Genomic DNA, 17,600 nt, shown 5'->3' with positions numbered 1-17,600 from the left:
GGTTACGATGACTTGTAATGCCTGATCCAAACCCAGAAAAAAGAAACCCGTTTGGAAGGGATCTGCGACACCGAAATAAAGGCGCTGCTTTACACACGAGGAGCCCGGAAAACCGTGGGTTCTAGATAAGGAAAACAGCTGGGTGAAAGCTGACAGAGGAAACGGGGAAAGAGGCAGTTTCAGCCGAAATTCCAGTCCCTGGGACCTGTGTTCTGACATGAACAGGTCCTCCTACCAAAACCCCCACCTCCGTCCCCACCAGGATACCACTCGCCTCGTCCACCCGCCCCTTTCCGAGCCAAGACCTTCAGCCTCCGCACTCTTTCCGATTTATACTCCTGCATCAGAAAAAGGATGAGAACGGGTTAGCCGAGCGCGACGGCGAGCGAGCTGCACGCTAACGTAGCTTCCAGCTCCTGCTGCGAGGGGGTGTGTTACCGCACCAACACCTCGCCGTCCTCAGGCTTCTGTGGGCAGCCAAAGAAGAACCTGAAGACGGATAAACGGCGGCTTTGCCGATGGTCACGACAACCGCCTTCAAAGCACAAAGGCAGGATGGAAGATGCGGTTCCAAGCAAGCCATTTCTGTGCTAACAAACGTCCGGTGCGGGTTGGCATCAAGGATCTACTGGGCCATCGACTTCCCAAGGACAAGAGAGCAGGAGACTGAAAAGGTCTGAGAACACGGGCGAGTCCTTCAGGGAGCGGAGGTGAGAACTTGTGCCATCGGGAAAACAAGCTTTATGGCATTATACTGGGAAGATAGTAACGGACCAGGATGGCATTTCTCAAAATGCAGGTGGGCCCGTGCCAACCTCATGGAGTCCAACCAGGCCAAGGGCAAGGTCCTGCTTTATGCTGAGGGTGGTGGAGCACTGGCCCAGGGTGCCCAGAGAGGCGGTGGATGCCCCATCCCTGGAAACATCCCAGGCCAGGTTGGCCGGGGCTCTGAGCAACCTGATCTGGTTGGAGATGTCCCTGCTCCTGGCAGGGGGTTGGACTAGATGGGCTTGAAGGTCCCTTCCAACCCAACCCATTCCGTGATTTTATAAGAATCAGGTAAGGACACAGCAACCGATAGCTAAGAGGAAACCTCACCCTGGCTTTCACTGCGCTGCTGGCCTCTCCAACTGCTTGCAGACACTCTTCCCTTCTGAAGGACGGGTGAAACCTGGACGCGGGCTGTCAGGGAGAAGAGTGGGAGTGCGCTCAGGCCACCCCTTTGCAATCTCTGCCACCAGAAGAGCCACTTCCACCAACATCACTTAGAGGAACTGAGAAGTCGCGTTCAACCACCAAGGTCAAATAAAAGTCCTGACGCTGTCCTTCCTGAAGACAAGTGATTATTTTCCTCCTGCGTCTTCCAGAACGCTGAAGAGCAAACAAGGTGCACTCTAAAGCTCCAAAAATTAGTCTCCAAAAAAAAAACCCTTAAAATTACGCACAAAAAAATAACGTGACACATTAAAAGAGACAAACCCAGAATGAACGCTTGCTTCTTGACACCTCCCTTCAGATTTAAAGAATTCAGCGTCTTTTATGTGTCTGGAAATAACAAGACACGGGGTTTGACACCAACTACGATTGCGTCTGAAGATTTACTTCGTTTCCAGGTCACCGTGGTTCAGAAGATGATCCATTTCTAACAGGTCTGCAGGCTGGAGGACGGGCTGGAGTCTCGGGCTCTGTGCCCGAACTTGCCAAGTGGCTTATCACAATAAAAAAAAAATTATACAAAAATAAGACGTACACTCAGTCTCTGAAATATTACCCCTTGCCCTCGGAGCCTTACCCTGGTTCGTCACCTCTGTGCCCCACCGCCGCCTCCGAAGCGGCCAAGGGGAAGCCAAACAATCGAAGGAAGCACGCAAACGCTTCAATTTCCATCGCACCTTTCGTCACGGGACGCCAATTATCCGCCTCCAGGTACCGGCGAAAAGCACATCAAAGCAACAAACAATACCTTAGACCTGAATCAAATCACCGAGAGGATCGTTTACTTTTCACATCGCTTGAAAACAAGAAGGATTTTAGCATCCACCCTTGAAATCTCACGTACTAGCAGCGGAGAGCAAGGCTGAAGCGCGACCCAACGCCAGCGAAGAGTAGAAAATTAACAGTTTGGTTTCGGAGAAAGTCACTCCAGTTAACGCCTAACTGGTCGATGTGAAACGCTGGAAATCCTGGCAGCAATCTCTCATCCCAGAATGCCAAAGGTCAGGGTTTAAAAAAAAAAAAAAAAACCTAAAAAAATCCACATTAATGCATTCTGCAAACAAAAAAGTGATCTTAGCCGAGAGTGAGAAGGATCCCAGCAGAATTCCCTGCCCCCGTAAACACCAAAGTCACGGAGAGAACATCAAATCTGAGTCACTGAGCTTTCGGGAAGAGATACCGGCACCAACAGCGCGAAGCTGTTCTCCTAAGCCGGTCCTCGAGGCGTTTTCACGGGAACAGTCCCTTCCCTGGTTTTCCTCACAGAACTTCAGGATTAAGCGTCGATCGCTCTGCTCCACCTGCGCGAGGTAAACACCAAGCAAAGCCTCCGAACTCTCAGACGAAGGCACGCTCGTGCTGCTTCTGTTTTTAAGTACTCGCTCTCGGAATCCAATCTGAAATGGGGCGGTTCAGGGGAGCTAACTCATTTTTCAACCGGCTCACGAAAAATGCAACCAGCTGCCTATTTCAGGCTCTGTCAGGAGAAAAAAAAAAAAAAAACTAAAATAAAACAAATACCTGGAGCTCCAACGTTGCCACCCTTGCAATTTAAGGTAAGGTCGGCACGCGGCAGCATTTGAACGTTTCACGGGCTAAAAAAACGTTGGTGGAGGAACATTAAGGCTGGAAAGCTGACCAAAAATAAGGAATCCCAGAAAGGGGGTCGCTCGCTCAGCCCGGAGCACGCACACGCTGCCGCTTTCAGAACCTGTCTCCGTCAGCGCACAGAGCGCGGCGGTTTCCGGGCCGGACTTTGGCGATTCTTTGCTTCTCGTGTCGAGAGCGCGCGGAGGAGGAGGCAGGAGGCCTCAAGAAGAACAAAGGGGTTTGGTGAGGCTGTTAAACGCCGCCTCACCTAATTAAACTCTGGATTTTTCTCTGCCACAGTCGCTACCGGCAAGTCTACGCAGGCAGGCGCAGACAGAGCGCAGCTTCAGCTGGACGGACGGAAGCCAGCGCTGGCCCGGCAGCCGCGCAGCGGCTCACGCGCGGCGCCGACGAGGTGACTCACGCTGGACCAAGTCGCCACGCGCAGAGCGAACGTGGGGCTGCCTGCATCCGTTCGGGCTTGTCCGCAGCAGCGCTGGGCAAGACGCCTTCGGTAACCTGCTCCCAGCCGGCCGTTAACTGCAAAATCAGCTTTTTTTTTTTTTTCCCCCTGCGGCTTGTGACCCAGAGCTGGGAGAAGCGCTGAGCGCTCACAGCTCCAGCTGAAGGCAGTGGGAACCGTGCTTCGATGAGAGAGCGCCGTTTACCAATGACACAAGACATCGGGGGAAAAAAAAAAGCCAGGTTTTCTAAATTTCGTAGTGGAAACCCCAAATATAGCGACAACTGGAATTAATTTCAGTGCCTCCACACCCCAGGCTACAAACCTGAGATGAAACTGTCTTGCAAAAACCGGAAACCAGTTTGCAAAGCGCTCCAGCGCTCCGGCGAGCCTTCCGAGGGCTCAGAGGAAGGTTAATTCCAGGCTCTCACCCGTCCTTGCTTATCCCAGAGCGCTCCGACGTTCCGTTCGCAGAGAAGCCCTTCCCCTCAGGCAGGAAGGGAACACCAGCACGACCACGTCACTCGATTCTCAGGGAAGCGCGCTGCTGGTCGCCGAGCCTTCTGGAAAGCCACGCAACAGCCTCTGCCCGCTTTAACTTGAGACATCTGCGCGTATTTCAGTTACAATAAAAAATTAAAATACTTCAGTACATATTTACATAACTATACACCTATTTCCCAATAAAACACTGCAATAAATTAAAAAAAAAAAGCAGTTTAAAGCTCTCTGTACAGCACAAACAGTATGAAAGCTCACGCTTGGGGAGAAGCACGGTAAGTCAGGGCGCCGATTTGATCAGCTTCACGTACGCTTTCGCGGGACAAGAAATAAACTTCCGATCGACCTCAGCATTCTTCATCCTACGAGTTGTATTTTGGAGTAAGCACGGATTAGACGAGCTGCACCCTACGAAAAATACGGAATTTCAAAGTTTTGCGGCGAAGCCCGTAGCTCATCAACAGCTCCGGCTGCAAGGCGGAGTTCTAGGAACACCTGCGTAATTTTTTTGGATGGGAAAAAAAAAAAAGCCAAGCTGACATGCTTAGAAAACACTTGCCTTCCCAAAAATATAACTAGAAATTAAAAAGCCACCTTTTTTCAAAGGTATTGAGTGCATAGCGGGCACAAGCGTGGCAGTAATTTGCTGCTTTGAGGCCTCAAGCAGGGAAATGGTCGGTTGAGAAGCGTTCTCAAAGAAAAAAAAAATATATATTTTTTTATTTTTTAAATCTTAGACCTCAAATCTTCAAGTTCCTCGGCCTTACTTTCTCACTTACTGACTTCTCCCAGTTCAGAGCGTCAAGCCCAGACAGTTTCCCGTTCAATCCGGTACCCGCGCGCTGAATTTCGGTTTCCAGACGGGACTTTGCCTCTCCGCACCATCCGCGGCACGCCCGCGAGCGGGCGCTGCAGGGTTGCTCCACGGCGCCGCAACGCAGAGGAGTGAACAGAATTTACTGACCCCGCGCTGCTTTTGACGTCGCTGCAGGATCTCACCCGAATCCTGAGAAGACTGGACTGCCGTTGCAACCGAAAACACAAATAATTTTCCCCTCCCTGTCTGCAGGCTGCCTCAGCGACTGCCAGCACCCCTCACCTTAAATTTGCACTTGCAGATTTTCCACCCAGAAAGACCCTGCGCCAACACTGGCGGCCATTTGATAAGAAAGGAAGAAATGAGCTTCATTACGGCTTCTCCAGGCTGAAACTGAGGCATTTCAGGGCGATTTTTCGCTACAAACGCCTTTCGCTGCAGGCCCGAGCACGGAGGATTTTGTGCTAGAAAGATTTAAAGCTGCTTTTTATCCTCAGCTCACCCCTTTCCTCCTCGTCAGCCGGTTGCTCACTCGAAGCCTCAGAACGCAGCAGCTAAAGCAGCCCCCAGTGTTTTTATTTAGAGGCTGGACCCGATTTCTCCGGCTGCCTCTCTTCCGTTCATCCTTTAGATTTTTGTCACCTGCCCACAGCTCATCCCTCCACACGGGAATTTACCGTCGCACTCCGCGGAGCCCGCTCCCTCACCCGACTGAGGTTCTGCGCTTGGACCTCTGCCCTGAATCCGCGAAACCGAAGAGGAAAATAAATAACGGGAAATTAAGCGGGAAGTTTTTCTGTCCTACCGCTGCGGTAGCTCTGCGCGCCGTTCGGAGCAATTCTATTCTTCCAGTCTTTAAATTCCAGTCGAAGCAATGCTGCAGGTCGCACGGAGAAATCTCCCTGTTACGTCCGAGTTACCCGGCTCGTTTCCTTTTCATTTCACCTCCCTCTCTCCCTCGTCTGAGTTAAGTCACCACGTTGTGTTACAATTCGCTAGACAGAGGTAAAAAGAAAACCTAAAAAGGTCAAACAAGGCCCCGAAGGTTGCGACTGCTTTCCCTTGCTCATCTTTCAAGCGGCAAGTCGGGGCTAACGCGAAGGCTGCGCTTTTAATTGCTTGGAAATTCAAACACCAGGTTTCTGTCGCTCCAGGAAAGACAAAAACACGGAGATCATTATGTGTTCCAACATTTTTTTTTTTTTTTTTAACTTCAGAAAGCGAGAGGTACGGTGCCACAGCCTCCCGGCAAAACGCAGGTTTGCCGTTCACGGGTACAAGGCCTGAGGTACCCGAGCCACGTCCCAGCTTCTCCCGTCCACGAGCTGAGAACCGTCCCCACAACATCCTTCTCTCTAAACTGGAGAGGTCACTGCATCCCGGGCTGCACCCCCAGCAGCGCGGGCAGCGGGCGAGGGAGGGGATTCTGCCCCTCTGCCCCGCTCTGGTGAGACCCCCCTGCAGCGCTGCGTCCAGCTCTGGAGCCCCCAACAGCAGAAGGCCGTGGAGCTGCTGGAGAGGGTCCAGAGGAGGCCACGCAGATGCTGAGAGGGCTGGAGCAGCTCTGCTGTGCGGCCGGGCTGGGAGAGCTGGGGCTGCTCAGCCATCGGTTTTCCACCACCTTTTCCCCCCCAGTCTCTCTCATCTCCTCTTCCGCTCCAGAGCCGCCACGCCAGAGGTTGCCGGATTGATCTCTGCGCACATTTCCAAGCAGTCGCAGGCGGGCACCTTCTAAAATTATCCGCCCGCGTTCGCGGGGAGACAGCCCCGGGAGCATTATAGGCAATAAAAGAACCCGGCCTCCCATGATAAGATTTTACCAAAGAGCGTTCACACCATGCTCGTTACGAGCGGCGGGGGAAATCATTGATTACCCAGCGTAACTGATCACTGGGGGTTAGCACGGAACAGAGAAAACGGGAAAGCAACGCACAAGCACGTAAGAAATCCTGCCAAAAAAAAAAATTAAAAAAAAAACCCAAAATATCCTCCTGCCCCGCAAAACGATGCGGGAACGTCGCGAGGAATTTGCAGGCGTTGAGGAGGGAAAAGGCACCGTTTCCGTCGCAGGCGGTGAAATCCGCGGGGAGTCAAGGTCAGAAGCATCGTTTAGACAAACCCCATGAGAGTCATTTGTAGTCTGAGCAGAACAAACCCTCCCATCGCGGCGCCCCGCTCAGCTGACGTGCCAGTCTGGCGAGCGGCAGGCATTTATTTCGCCGCAATCGCTTCCCCCGAAAGAATTTCACGGCGCGGAGTTTCAGAAAGGTGACACGACAGGAGGATCCGCGCCTCGTTACCGTATTACCGCTACGCCCCGGCTTTTTTTTCTGCTCTGCCCAGACAAAAGCCGCGGCTTTCCACAGCCGCCAGCAGCGCGGAGGCGGCGGCGCTCCGGCAAAGCGAGCTCTAGCCCGCTGAATGAATCGACAACGCAGCAAATCAACCCCTTCCCGTTCCAAACCCTCTGTTTTCCTGACGCTGCGGAGCGAAAGAACAGCTTGAAATCGGAGGAGGGAGCTGTGCTTTCCGTTCTGAAGTGGCTGGGACAAGAAAAAAAGAAAGAAAATAATAAAAACCAAACCTTTCACGTTGTAAATCGGTATGTGCTTAACATAAAACATCGCAGCGATGCGATCGCCGCCGTTTAAACTCGCCGGTGTGGCGTGCGAGCTTTCCCTAAACCCCACTTGGCAAGCAGTTAACCCTGAAACCAAGAGGTGCATCCGTTTACGTCCGTGGTGTTCTCTGGCTACAGCAAGAGGGGCACAGAGTCGTCTTCGCAGGGCAAAGATCACCCGGCTAATCAGTTTTAATTACAGCCCCTTCCTGGCTCCCACCCCGCTAACGACATTTCCAGGAGTTTCGGTCGCTTCGATCCGGGAGCGCTCGGCGAAATAACACAAAATATAAGCCCAGAGCGATCGTCTCGTCATGGAAACGCCATTAAAACCTAAACCCGTAAACAATCCGCGTGACTCAGGGCCTTGACTCACGCCCGCGGGGAAGTTTAGGCCGGGACACCTGAGCCTGTTACTCACCCCGCTCCGGGAGCGGGGACGGCGAGAGAAAAAAAACCACGCGTCTCCCGAGTCACCCCAGCCGGCTGCCGCCAGCGCCGCCGTCGCGGAGACCGGCACCCAACGGAGCCGCTTCGGCACCCAGCCGCTGCCGGGGAGGCCTTTCCGTCCTTCCCGTCCCCGCCGACGCGCTCCTGCCGCTTCTCCCGCTCTCCTTTCGCCCCGAGAGAAAGCTAACTCGGCTCAAAGCGAGGAATTCACGCGGTTTGAGCTGCTGGAGCCGCGTGCGGCCGCCGAGAAGGTCCGTCCGGAGCCAGCCAGCTCCGCAGCAGCGGGCGTCGGCTAAACGTGGACGCGCGTGAAGGTCGCCGCCGCACGCGTGGGAGCTGGCTCTGCAAAACCCAAGCCCGACGGCGTCTCAGAGGTCTCCCAGCCGGTTCTCGCGAGCGCGGATCTACGGCAAGAACGCAAAAGGAACAGGAAAAAAAAAAAAAAAACAAAAAAAAAAACGCGATTACAGAGATTTCCACCCAGATTTGACCTCTGGGTTTGGAGGAGCGCCAGCATTTCTCGCCCGAGCAGGCGCGCGAGACTGCGGAATCAGCTGTAACGCGAGGCAAAATGAAGCGATCACCTAAATAAATAAAAATACAAACTGGCAAAAAAAATAAAAAATAAAATAAAAAAGAAATTATTAATGAGTCCATCTGAAGGCAGACAGTAAAAGACTAAACCAAAAGAGAAATTGTTTCGAAGCGCGGGTGGTACGAGAGGAAAACCAGTCACAGCTTTACCGGGAAGTCTGTGCTGGTGTCAGAAGGACGAAATAAACGTTTGGTCGCGCGGTATTGCAAGAACCCAGGTTAAAATTTCAAGGGAAAAAAAAAAATAAAAAATACCCAGAAAAAACAGTACTTTCAGTCAAGAAAAAATGCCAGAGATTTTTTTATTCCAGGCAAACACTGATAAGAACCACAGTTTCACCGGTTTCACTACAGATTTGCTATGATCTTGCTTATCTCTTTTAAATCGACTTTTATTTCACGTCCTAAAGCCGAGTTCTCTTGGATCCGGCTAAAAATTTTACCTGCTAAAAAAAAAATACATCTAAAAGAGACTCATTTTTGCACTGAACCTTCTTTCAACAGATGCTTCAGCGCCCGATTTCTCAGTCACAGGCCTGGGACCGATTTTACGGCGACCGAACCCGGCGTTTTAATTTAAATAACGCGACTCCCTAAGAAAAACGGCGGAAAGGATTTGGAAATGCAGTCAACGAAACGCCGGAGAACCTCTCCAGGCTCTGGAACGCACCCAGAAGTCTCTGGAATAAAAGTATGGGGGGGAAAAAAAATTTAAAAAAAAAAAAAAAGGAGAAGGAACAGTATGTACTCGCAGATTCTGCCTCAACACCTCGCTTCCGCTAGCGAGCAGATTGTCGGCTCCCCAACAACGCGGCACCCGGCGCGAAGGCAGCCAGCTGGGGAGCCGCGCCGATCCGAAAGCTCCCCGCCTCTTCCTCCCGCGTCCAGGTTTCTCCTGGAAGCCCGGCATCCTCTGCTCCGCTCTTCCGAAGCGTCCTCCGCTGCTCTTAGACGAGAGCTGGACTCCAGGAGGGGGGCGCGAGGAGAAACCTCTTTATGTTGATTAACAATTAAAAAAAAAGGGAAAAAAATAAAAACAGAGGGGTAAAAGAGGAGTTTAGAAGTATTAAGCACAGGAGTATGGATACCCTGAGCATCCCTAAAAACAGAAGTTAGGATACCAAACAGCGAGGGCTCCAGACAGCGCGGATGGAGGTCACAGATTTGGGGGAAAAACGAGCGGAACGCCTCCGCAGCAGGGATTCCTAACGGCAGGAAGGAGCCCTTGATCCAGACCTTGCCTTCCAGGGATGCGCTGCGTCCCACAGAGCCTCTGGGAGCGGCTGCGGAGACAAATTCCCTCATCCCGGGCCTTCCGAAGGGAGAGGGAACGTGAGAGCGACAAGGGGAGAGGGCGGAGATCCAGCGGGATGCGGACGAAGCCTTCGCCCCGAAGTTTCGGGAGCGGGCAGGTTCCCGTTACGGCAGGGACGCTTCTCCCGCGTTCCCCAAAACGCTTCCGGCGTCACGGCGGGGAGAGCTCCCGAGATTCCCAAGGGAAGGGTGCCACAGCAACGGTTGGAGGAGCCCACGGCCGCGCGCCCAACGCGCGCTCGCCGGGCAAGACCGCGCTCCGCGCGTTCCCAGCGCGCAGCCGAACACCTGGACGGGCAAGCGGCGGGACAGGGACGTCCCACGGGGCGAGCGCGAGCACCCACGGGCGCGGGCGCACCCGGCGCGCCTGCTTCATCGCTCCCGCGCCGACGGGACGGGCGCCGCTCCGTAGGTTTTTATCCGGCGCGTATCCGTGTTTCCGAGCGAGCTGATAACCCCGGGGACGCGAACGCGACGCGAACCCGCGCCCACTCAGGACGTCACGTAGCCGGCGCCCGCGTCTCCCACAAACGCCCCGACGCCCGGGTGCGCGGGAGCGGGGCGCGCGAGCGAACACGCACCCTTCCAGGCACGCGCGCGGGTGACGCGGAGCCACAGGGCAGGATCACGCCGGTCACGCGTGTCCGCGGGCAGGCCCACGCCAGCGTCTGCGTGTCCGCCCCACGCTTACCCACAGGGCGGAGGCACAGGGGGGACGCAAGGACGGGGACGAGAGCCCACGCGCCCGGGAGGAGCGCGTCCCCAAAACTTGGGCACGGGAGCACCCCCACAGCCCACGGGAGCCCCGAGGGGCACCCCCACGGCCACGGCAGGACCCCGATAACCCACGGGAGCCCCTCGGGGCAACCCCACGGCCACGGCAGGACCCCTACGGCCCACGCGAGCCCCTCGGGGCCACCCCCACGGCCACGGGAGGACCCCCCACAGCCCACGGGAGACCCTCGGGGCCACCCCCACGGCCACGGGAGGACCCCCACAGCCCATGGGAGCCACTCGGGGCACCCCCACGGCCACGGCAGGACCCCCACGGCCCACGCGAGCCCCTCGGGGCCATCCCCACAGCCACGGGAGGACCCCCACAGCCCACGGGAGCCCCGAGGGGCACCCCCACGGCCACGGCAGGACCCCCACAGCCCACGCGAGCCCCTCGGGGCCACCCCCACGGCCACGGCAGGACCCCCCACAGCCCACGCGAGCCCGTCGGGGCACGGCCACGGCAGGACCCCCACAGCCCACGGGAGCCCCTCGGGGCCATCCCCACGGCCACGGCAGGACCCCCATAACCCACGGGAGCCCCTCGGGGCCACCCCCACGGCCACGGGAGGACCCCCACAGCCCACGGGAGCCCCTCGGGGCCATCCCCACAGCCCACGGCAGGACCCCCACTGCCCACGCGAGCCCCTCGGGGCCATCCCCACAGCCACGGCAGGACCCCCCACAGCCCACGGGAGCCCCGAGGGGCACCCCTACGGCCACGGCAGGACCCCCCACAGCCCACGCGAGCCCGTCGGGGCACGGCCACGGCAGGACCCCCACAGCCCACGGGAGCCCCTCGGGGCCACCCCCACGGCCACGGGAGGACCCCCCACAGCCCACGGGAGCCCCTCGGGGCCATCCCCACGGCCACGGCACGACCCCCACAGCCCACGGGAGCCCCTCGGGGCCATCCCCACGGCCACGGCACGACCCCCACAGCCCATGGGAGCCCCTCGGGGCCACCCCCACGCCACGGGAGGACCCCCCACAGCCCACGGGAGCCACTCGGGGCCATCCGCACAGCCATGGCAGGACCCCCACGGCCCACAGGAGCCCCTCGGGGCACCCCCACGGCCGCGGCAGGACCCCCACAGCCCACGGGAGCCCCGAGGGGCACCCCCACGGCCGCGGCAGGACCCCCATAACCCACGGGAGCCCCTCGGGGCCACCCCCACGGCCACGGGAGGACCCCCACAGCCCACGGGAGCCCCTCGGGGCCATCCCCACAGCCACGGGAGGACCCCCACAGCCCACGGGAGCCCCGAGGGGCACCCCCACGGCCACGGCAGGACCCCCACAGCCCACGGGAGCCCCTCGGAGCAACCCCACGGCCCACGGGAGCATCCCGCAGCCCACGAGAAGACCCCCACGGCCCACGGAGCCATCCCCACGGCTCACTGGAGCCCCTCGGGGCACCCCCACGGCCACGGCAAGACCCCCACGGGAGCCCCTCGGGGCATCCCCACGGCCCACGGAACCATCCCCACGCTCACGGGTGGACCTCAACGGCCCACGGCAGGACCCTCACGGCCCACGGGAGCCCCTCGGGGCACCCCCACGGCCACGGGAGGACCCCCAGGGCCCCACGGGAGCCCCTCGGGGCACCCCCACAGACGCACACCGGGGACCCCCCAGGCCGGGCCGGGCCCTTTCGCGGACCCAGGGCCCGCGGGTGGGCTCTCCCCTCCCCGTTACCTTCTTGACGGTGCGCGGCGCCTCGCTGACGGTGCCGTCGGGGCTGACGAGCGCCTCGGCCGCGGCGGTGCCGCCTCCTCCTCCTCCTCCTCCTCCTCCGGTCTCGCCGCCGTCCCGGTGCCGGTGCTGGGGGTGATGCGGGTCGCTTCGCTTCATGGCCGAAGCCTGAGGCACCTTCACGGCGCCCGGGGGCAAACCGGCGGCGGCGGAGGAGGAGGGCAGCCCCGGGCAGCCGCTCACCGGAGGCCGCTCGGACACAGGGGCCGCCTCGCGCTCCGTGACCGGTAACGGGCAGGAGGCGGCGGCCATGCCGGGTGGGTGAGCGGCCACCGGCTCGCACGCCGGCCCCGCCGCCTTATCCATGGGGCCGCTCAGCTCCTTCAGCTCCACGGCGGGGGCTGCCACCTGCACCGACATCGCTGCTGCTGCCGCCGCCGCCGCCTCCTCCTCCTCCTCCTCCTCCTCCTCCGGCTCCCTCAGGGCCCGCCCGCGCGGCACGCCGGGACCCGCAGTCCTCCCGCCCACCGCCCCGCCCTTCCCGCCCGGACTACAACTCCCAGCGGACTCCGCGCCGCGCCTCGCCTGCCAGTCCCTCCCCTCCCCCCGCCGCGGGGGCTCTTGGGAAATGTAGTCCGGCCCGCCGAGAGCCGTGCCCACCGGCCCGCCCGCCAAGGGCACAGGCGCGGAATGGCGGCGGGAGGCGAGGCCTCGTCAGGGCCTGCAGCCGCCCCCACGCCCTCCCCTCCCTGTGAAGTTTGAGGGGTTTTTTTGGTCACATTTTAGTGGAATTTGTTGTGTTTCAGTCCTTGTGCCACGCCAGGCCGCTCTCCCTGCCCCGCTGCTCTGCCACAAGCAAAACGAGGAGCCCAGAGGTTCTGGCAAAGCGCCTCAGCCGGGCCCCTCCCTTTGACATAAAACATTTTTAAATGAAATTTTCCATTAGGCAAGGACAACGGGTATCTCGTGAAACAGGATCCGGCTCCAGCGAGCCAAGCTACTTCACGGAAACAACGTATTCCCTATGAGGGACCGAAAGACCCATAAAACGGAAACATCCCGCCCCAAAAGGCGTCGAAAGCCGCGTGATTGTGCAAGGAGCGTGTGACGGTTTAGTAGATTCAGACTGGATAGCAGGAAAAAATGTTTTACCCTGAGGGTGGTGGAGCACTGGCCCAGGCTGCCCAGAGAGGCGGTGGATGCCCCATCCCTGGAAACATCCCAGGCCAGGTTGGCCGGGGCTCTGAGCAACCTGATCCGGTTGGAGATGTCCCTGCTCCTGGCAGGGGGTTGGGCTGGGTGGGCTCGAACGCTCCCTCCCCACCCGAACCCTTCTGTGATTCATTCTATGATTCTAAATCCGCCTAGCGCCCGACTTTGCGCGGTTTCAAAATAAACTGGTGCGTCGGCGCTGCGGGTGAGACTGGCCCGTTGCACGCCGGGTGACGAACGCCGTTTGTGAGACAACACCTTCACAATCATCTCACCTAAGGGCAACCTCCCCAAGATGCGGCCTCGGAAGGAGCAGCGGTGATTCCAGCAGAAGGGGCAGAGGGAACGGAAACTGTAATCCCCGCCGATGTTACGAGAAGAGCTGGGATGGAGGTGACCGTTGCAGGCCCGCCGTGTGGTTGAGTTATCCTTGTTTGTCCTGATGCCAGAAAAGAGGGGCCTTACGACGTCGTGCTCTGCCTGGGGGTCACCTTAGAGCTCAAAACGTTTCAGCGTCTCCTGCTCCGAAAGACATTTTGAAAGACCAGGAAAGCTGAGAAGACCCGATGGCTGCTGTAGGTGCAGGTTCTACTGCACTTACGGCTCATGGGGCAGGGTTTGGAAGCAACCTGGCCTGGGATGTTTCCAGGGATGGGGCATCCACCGCCTCTCTGGGTGACCTGGGCCAGCTCTCAGCTCTCCCCGGAGCCTCCTCTGCTCCAGGCTGAGCAGCCCCAGCTCTCCCAGCCCGGCCTCACAGCAGAGCTGCTCCAGCCCTCCCAGCATCTGCGTGGCCTCCTCTGCACCCTCTCCAGCAGCTCCACGTCCTTCTGCTGTTGGGGGCTCCAGAGCTGGACGCAGCGCTGCAGGGGGGGTCTCCTATTCTAGGATTCTAAGGTGAGCGCGACATCGGAGAGCCAGGTCCCGCGAGCCCGCAGAGCCCCGCGTGGGTCAGCCTTTCTCCGGAGGCCTTCGTACAAACAGCAGCCAGTAATGAGCCGCATTTTTCTAAATCCTTCAGGATTTCCGAATCCTTCCGTTCTCTGGGAAAGCTCCTCTTAGGGAGCTTCTTGACACCGAAGGGAGTGCAATGGGCCAACCAGGAGAGATGCGGAGAAGCCTGGAAAATGGACGGGCATGAACTAGCGCGAGCTTGAGCGGAGTTTCAGGATCCACCAGAAATGCTGGAATTTAGAAACGCGCAGGACAAAACCACCCACGAGACTGCAGCGACCGGGAGAGCTCCTGATTCCCAGTGCGCTGGAGTCACTCCCGAGCCCTGGCTGAGCTCGGAGTTTGGGATGAGCTGGCTGCGAGACGAGGCGCAGCGGGAGGAGAGGAGGAGCCCGCGGAAAACCTCCCAAAAATTCAGGAGGCGACCGAGGGAGAGGGGCTGCAAAACCTGAGAAGCCGAAGGAGGAATTCAGCCTCGGAGGGGAAGAACCTGGTCGGCAGCTGCTGACACCCCGCGCTGGTTAAAAACTCGCTGGGGACAGGAGGAAAAACGGTTTCGTTGTAGGCGAGGGTGGCAGCTGGGCTGGAAAACGCCCGGGACGGAGGCGAGGAGGGAAAGGGGCCGTAAAGCGTTTAACGGGCTCCGAAGGCAACGCTGCACCAGCGGGAGGGTGCCGGGAGGAAGGCGAGAGCGGGGCTGAAGTTCAAGGAAAGCAGCGCACGGCTGTGTGCGCGGAAAGCCCCGGCTTTATGGAACCGACGCTGTTTCCTCGCCGAAGCGACATCAGAAGCCGCCTGCGGCTTTCACAGCGGGACGGCTGTCTCCCCTCGGATCAGAAAGCTCCGGCTCAGGGCAGGTCAGGGTCCCAGAAGGGGCCTTTGAGAACAAAACTCTTTGAAAGCAGCCGCGGGAGGGGTTGCAAGTCGCAGGCGATGCCTCTCCCTCCCCTTCGATTCGCGCTGCGCGTTTCTTGCCGCCGTAAGACGAGCGCAGGCTCCACGCGAAGCCCCAGCTGCGCCGTTCTGCTTGTGCTGACCTGGAGCCCGGCTCGGCAGCGCCGAGGGCAGAAACCCTCCGGACGTTATCGGCTCCTGGTGCCGCAGAACCCACAGGCCGTTAAAAAAAAACCTCACCGGGTTGTTTTGCACAAGCCCGACCCGGGTGAACCTGCTGCTGTGGCAAAATCCCGACCCCGAGTTGGGTCCTTCGTGCGTCGCCCGCCCGGCTTGGCGTCGGATCTTCGCCGCCCTCGCCCCGTTCGCCTTTTAAGGAGCGCAGTCCTCAAACAGAGGTAGCGACAGGGATGGCGTTTTCCCGGGAAAAATAAAAAGGCGTACAAATCTCAGCGTGCCCACACACCGGACGTGCCTGCGTCGCACCGGGGCGCAAACCGCCGCGCGCCCGCTGAGCGAATAGGTGATAGCGCCGCTTGCCAGAGCCCCGGAGCGCTCACCGATTTCTCTGGAAAAACAACGGATATCAGGAGAGAAAGGGAGAGGCTGTTTGGTTAGGGAGGATGGAGCGGCCGGAACAATCGGGGCTCTGTGAGAGCGGCGCCGGCGGTGCCTACGGGAGAGGTTCGGGGCCGGCGCCTTCCCCGTGCCGCGGGCGTGGAGGGCGGCAGCGGGGACAGGAGACGGGCGGCGAGGCAGGGGAGATTTTCCTAAAAGACGGCAGAGAAAGCAGCGCCGGAAAGGCAGGAGAGGCGCGACCGCGTGTGGATCTGCACGGGAGACGGCCTGCTTTCGCCTCCCAGCGATGACCACAAACGAAATTAAGCCAGAGAAGGAGGAAAATAGCTGCGGCCTGCGGCCCGGAGCTGTCAGGGCAGGCTCGGCTGCGGTCGTCAGCCTGCTTTGCCCGTGCCTGACCTGCTGGCGTGGAAATACCTCTTTCCCGGACGGGAACGCCGCGCGGGGTGGAACCAAGCTGCAGCAGGTCCGCCCCACAACGCCAGCGGAGCTGCCGGCAGGGCCCGGCGCGCAGGATCCCGCTCCCAAGGGACGGCGCGGCCTTGGAGCAGAGGTGCCCGCGCTGCTTGGGAAGCGGCGTACGTAGATCCCGCCCGAACGGAGCGCGTCGTAGCGCAAAAGTGAGGGAAGAGCGAGACTGGACACCCACGTCGGGCGTTTCGTAGTCATCTTTGTCCTCTTGGCCTCCTTGGCAGAGAGGGAAGGATGGAGGCAGCCACGGGTGCGCTCCGGTGCGGAAACCCACGCTTCGATTTTACACAAACAAAGAAAATTTGGAGGGGTTTTTTTGCCACCAAAATTGAACCGTTTGGCTCGTGAATTTCAGCTGAAATCCTCCATCCGACCACGCTGCGCCGTGGGGAACGGCCGGCGGTGCCGGGCGCCCGCCCGGGAGGAGAGCGGGCTGGTTACCGGCTCAGCGGAGCCTCAGCCACCTTCTCGTCCTGGATTTGCCCGTTCCTGGGATGTTCAGCCCTAAAAGCAGCGCTGGGAAACGGAGCCAGGACTCCAGGGCAGGACTTCTCGGCGCGGAGCCTCTTCGCCTCCCTGCTCCCGGTGAACAGCGGCCAAGCCTCCCTTACCGGGGATGGCGCAGGCTCTCGCGCGGCCCCGCCGCGATCCAGCTTCACCGGACGCCGCCACGGAGGCTGAGCCTTCCGGACACAAAGAAAAGAAGGGGGGAAAAAAAGAGATTTTTAGGGAAGTTTTTCGATTTTCGAAGACTCCAATACCCTGCTGTAAGCCGGCAGACAGACGCAGTAGTCATCTTGCCGAGATACAGAATATATATATTAAAAAAAAAAAAAAAACCAACAACCTAGAAGTCAATTCCGCGCTGTAATAACTCCTCTAATCGCAGATAACGAATTTGCGATGATTCAGCCCGTCCCCGCCTAACGGCGTTTGCCCGTCTGATAAGAGCAATCCCATTTTACAGCACCTATCGGTTTGTTCCGGCACCGGCGTCGTTTTCCTTCACTTAATCACGGCAAACGCAAGCAAGATGGCCAGATAGCGCCGACGTTTGTCCCCGGGGGCGGCGGGGTGAGCGTGTTCCTAGGGAGTATTCTCCGGATTCCCGGAAAGCTCCTTGCCCTGCCCTCCCTGCACTGGAGGGATGGGCTCTCGGCGTTTTTATCTCCTGCGCCTCCCAAAACCGCTGAGAAACGGGACAGGGAGTGTGAATTCCTTGATTTGAACGCGATCTTTTTGCTCGGTTTTCACGAAACCTTTGTAATCTCGCAAGGCTGCAGCCTCGCCGGCGGGCGCTGTGCCGGGGGGGACGCCCGACAGCCGGCCGGGTGTCACCATGCGAGCCCCGTTTCCTTAGGGAACGGGTGGAAAAGCGTAACTGGAAGATATTAAAGCTGCCCGACAACGGGAGGGCAGGCAGGAGGAAGAGGAAGGGCTCTTCGCTCCTTTGTAAT

General features: G+C 58.9%; 1 protein-coding gene across 2 annotated transcripts in view; it reads right to left on the bottom strand.

Moving 5' to 3' along the window:
- Window positions 1-12,500, bottom strand: part of AHCYL2 (adenosylhomocysteinase like 2) — an 80,690-nt gene extending 68,190 nt beyond the window's left edge. The window contains exon 1 of one of the 2 annotated variants that reach the window (XM_086744024.1): window positions 12,037-12,500. In XM_086744024.1, coding sequence (XP_086600150.1) covers window positions 12,037-12,453 — 417 coding nt within the window. In that variant the 5' untranslated portion in view covers window positions 12,454-12,500. The remainder of the gene's footprint in view (window positions 1-12,036) is intronic. The other variant, XM_086744016.1, reaches the window with a different exon arrangement.
- Window positions 12,501-17,600: the final 5,100 nt, after the last annotated feature.

Source organism: Chlamydotis macqueenii, chromosome 1 (assembly GCF_036417535.1).
Source record: "Chlamydotis macqueenii isolate bChlMac1 chromosome 1, bChlMac1.mat, whole genome shotgun sequence".
Lineage (NCBI taxonomy): Eukaryota > Metazoa > Chordata > Aves > Otidiformes > Otididae > Chlamydotis > Chlamydotis macqueenii.
Note: the sequence above shows the minus strand (reverse complement) of the source record. Positions and strands in the feature narration are given on the sequence as shown.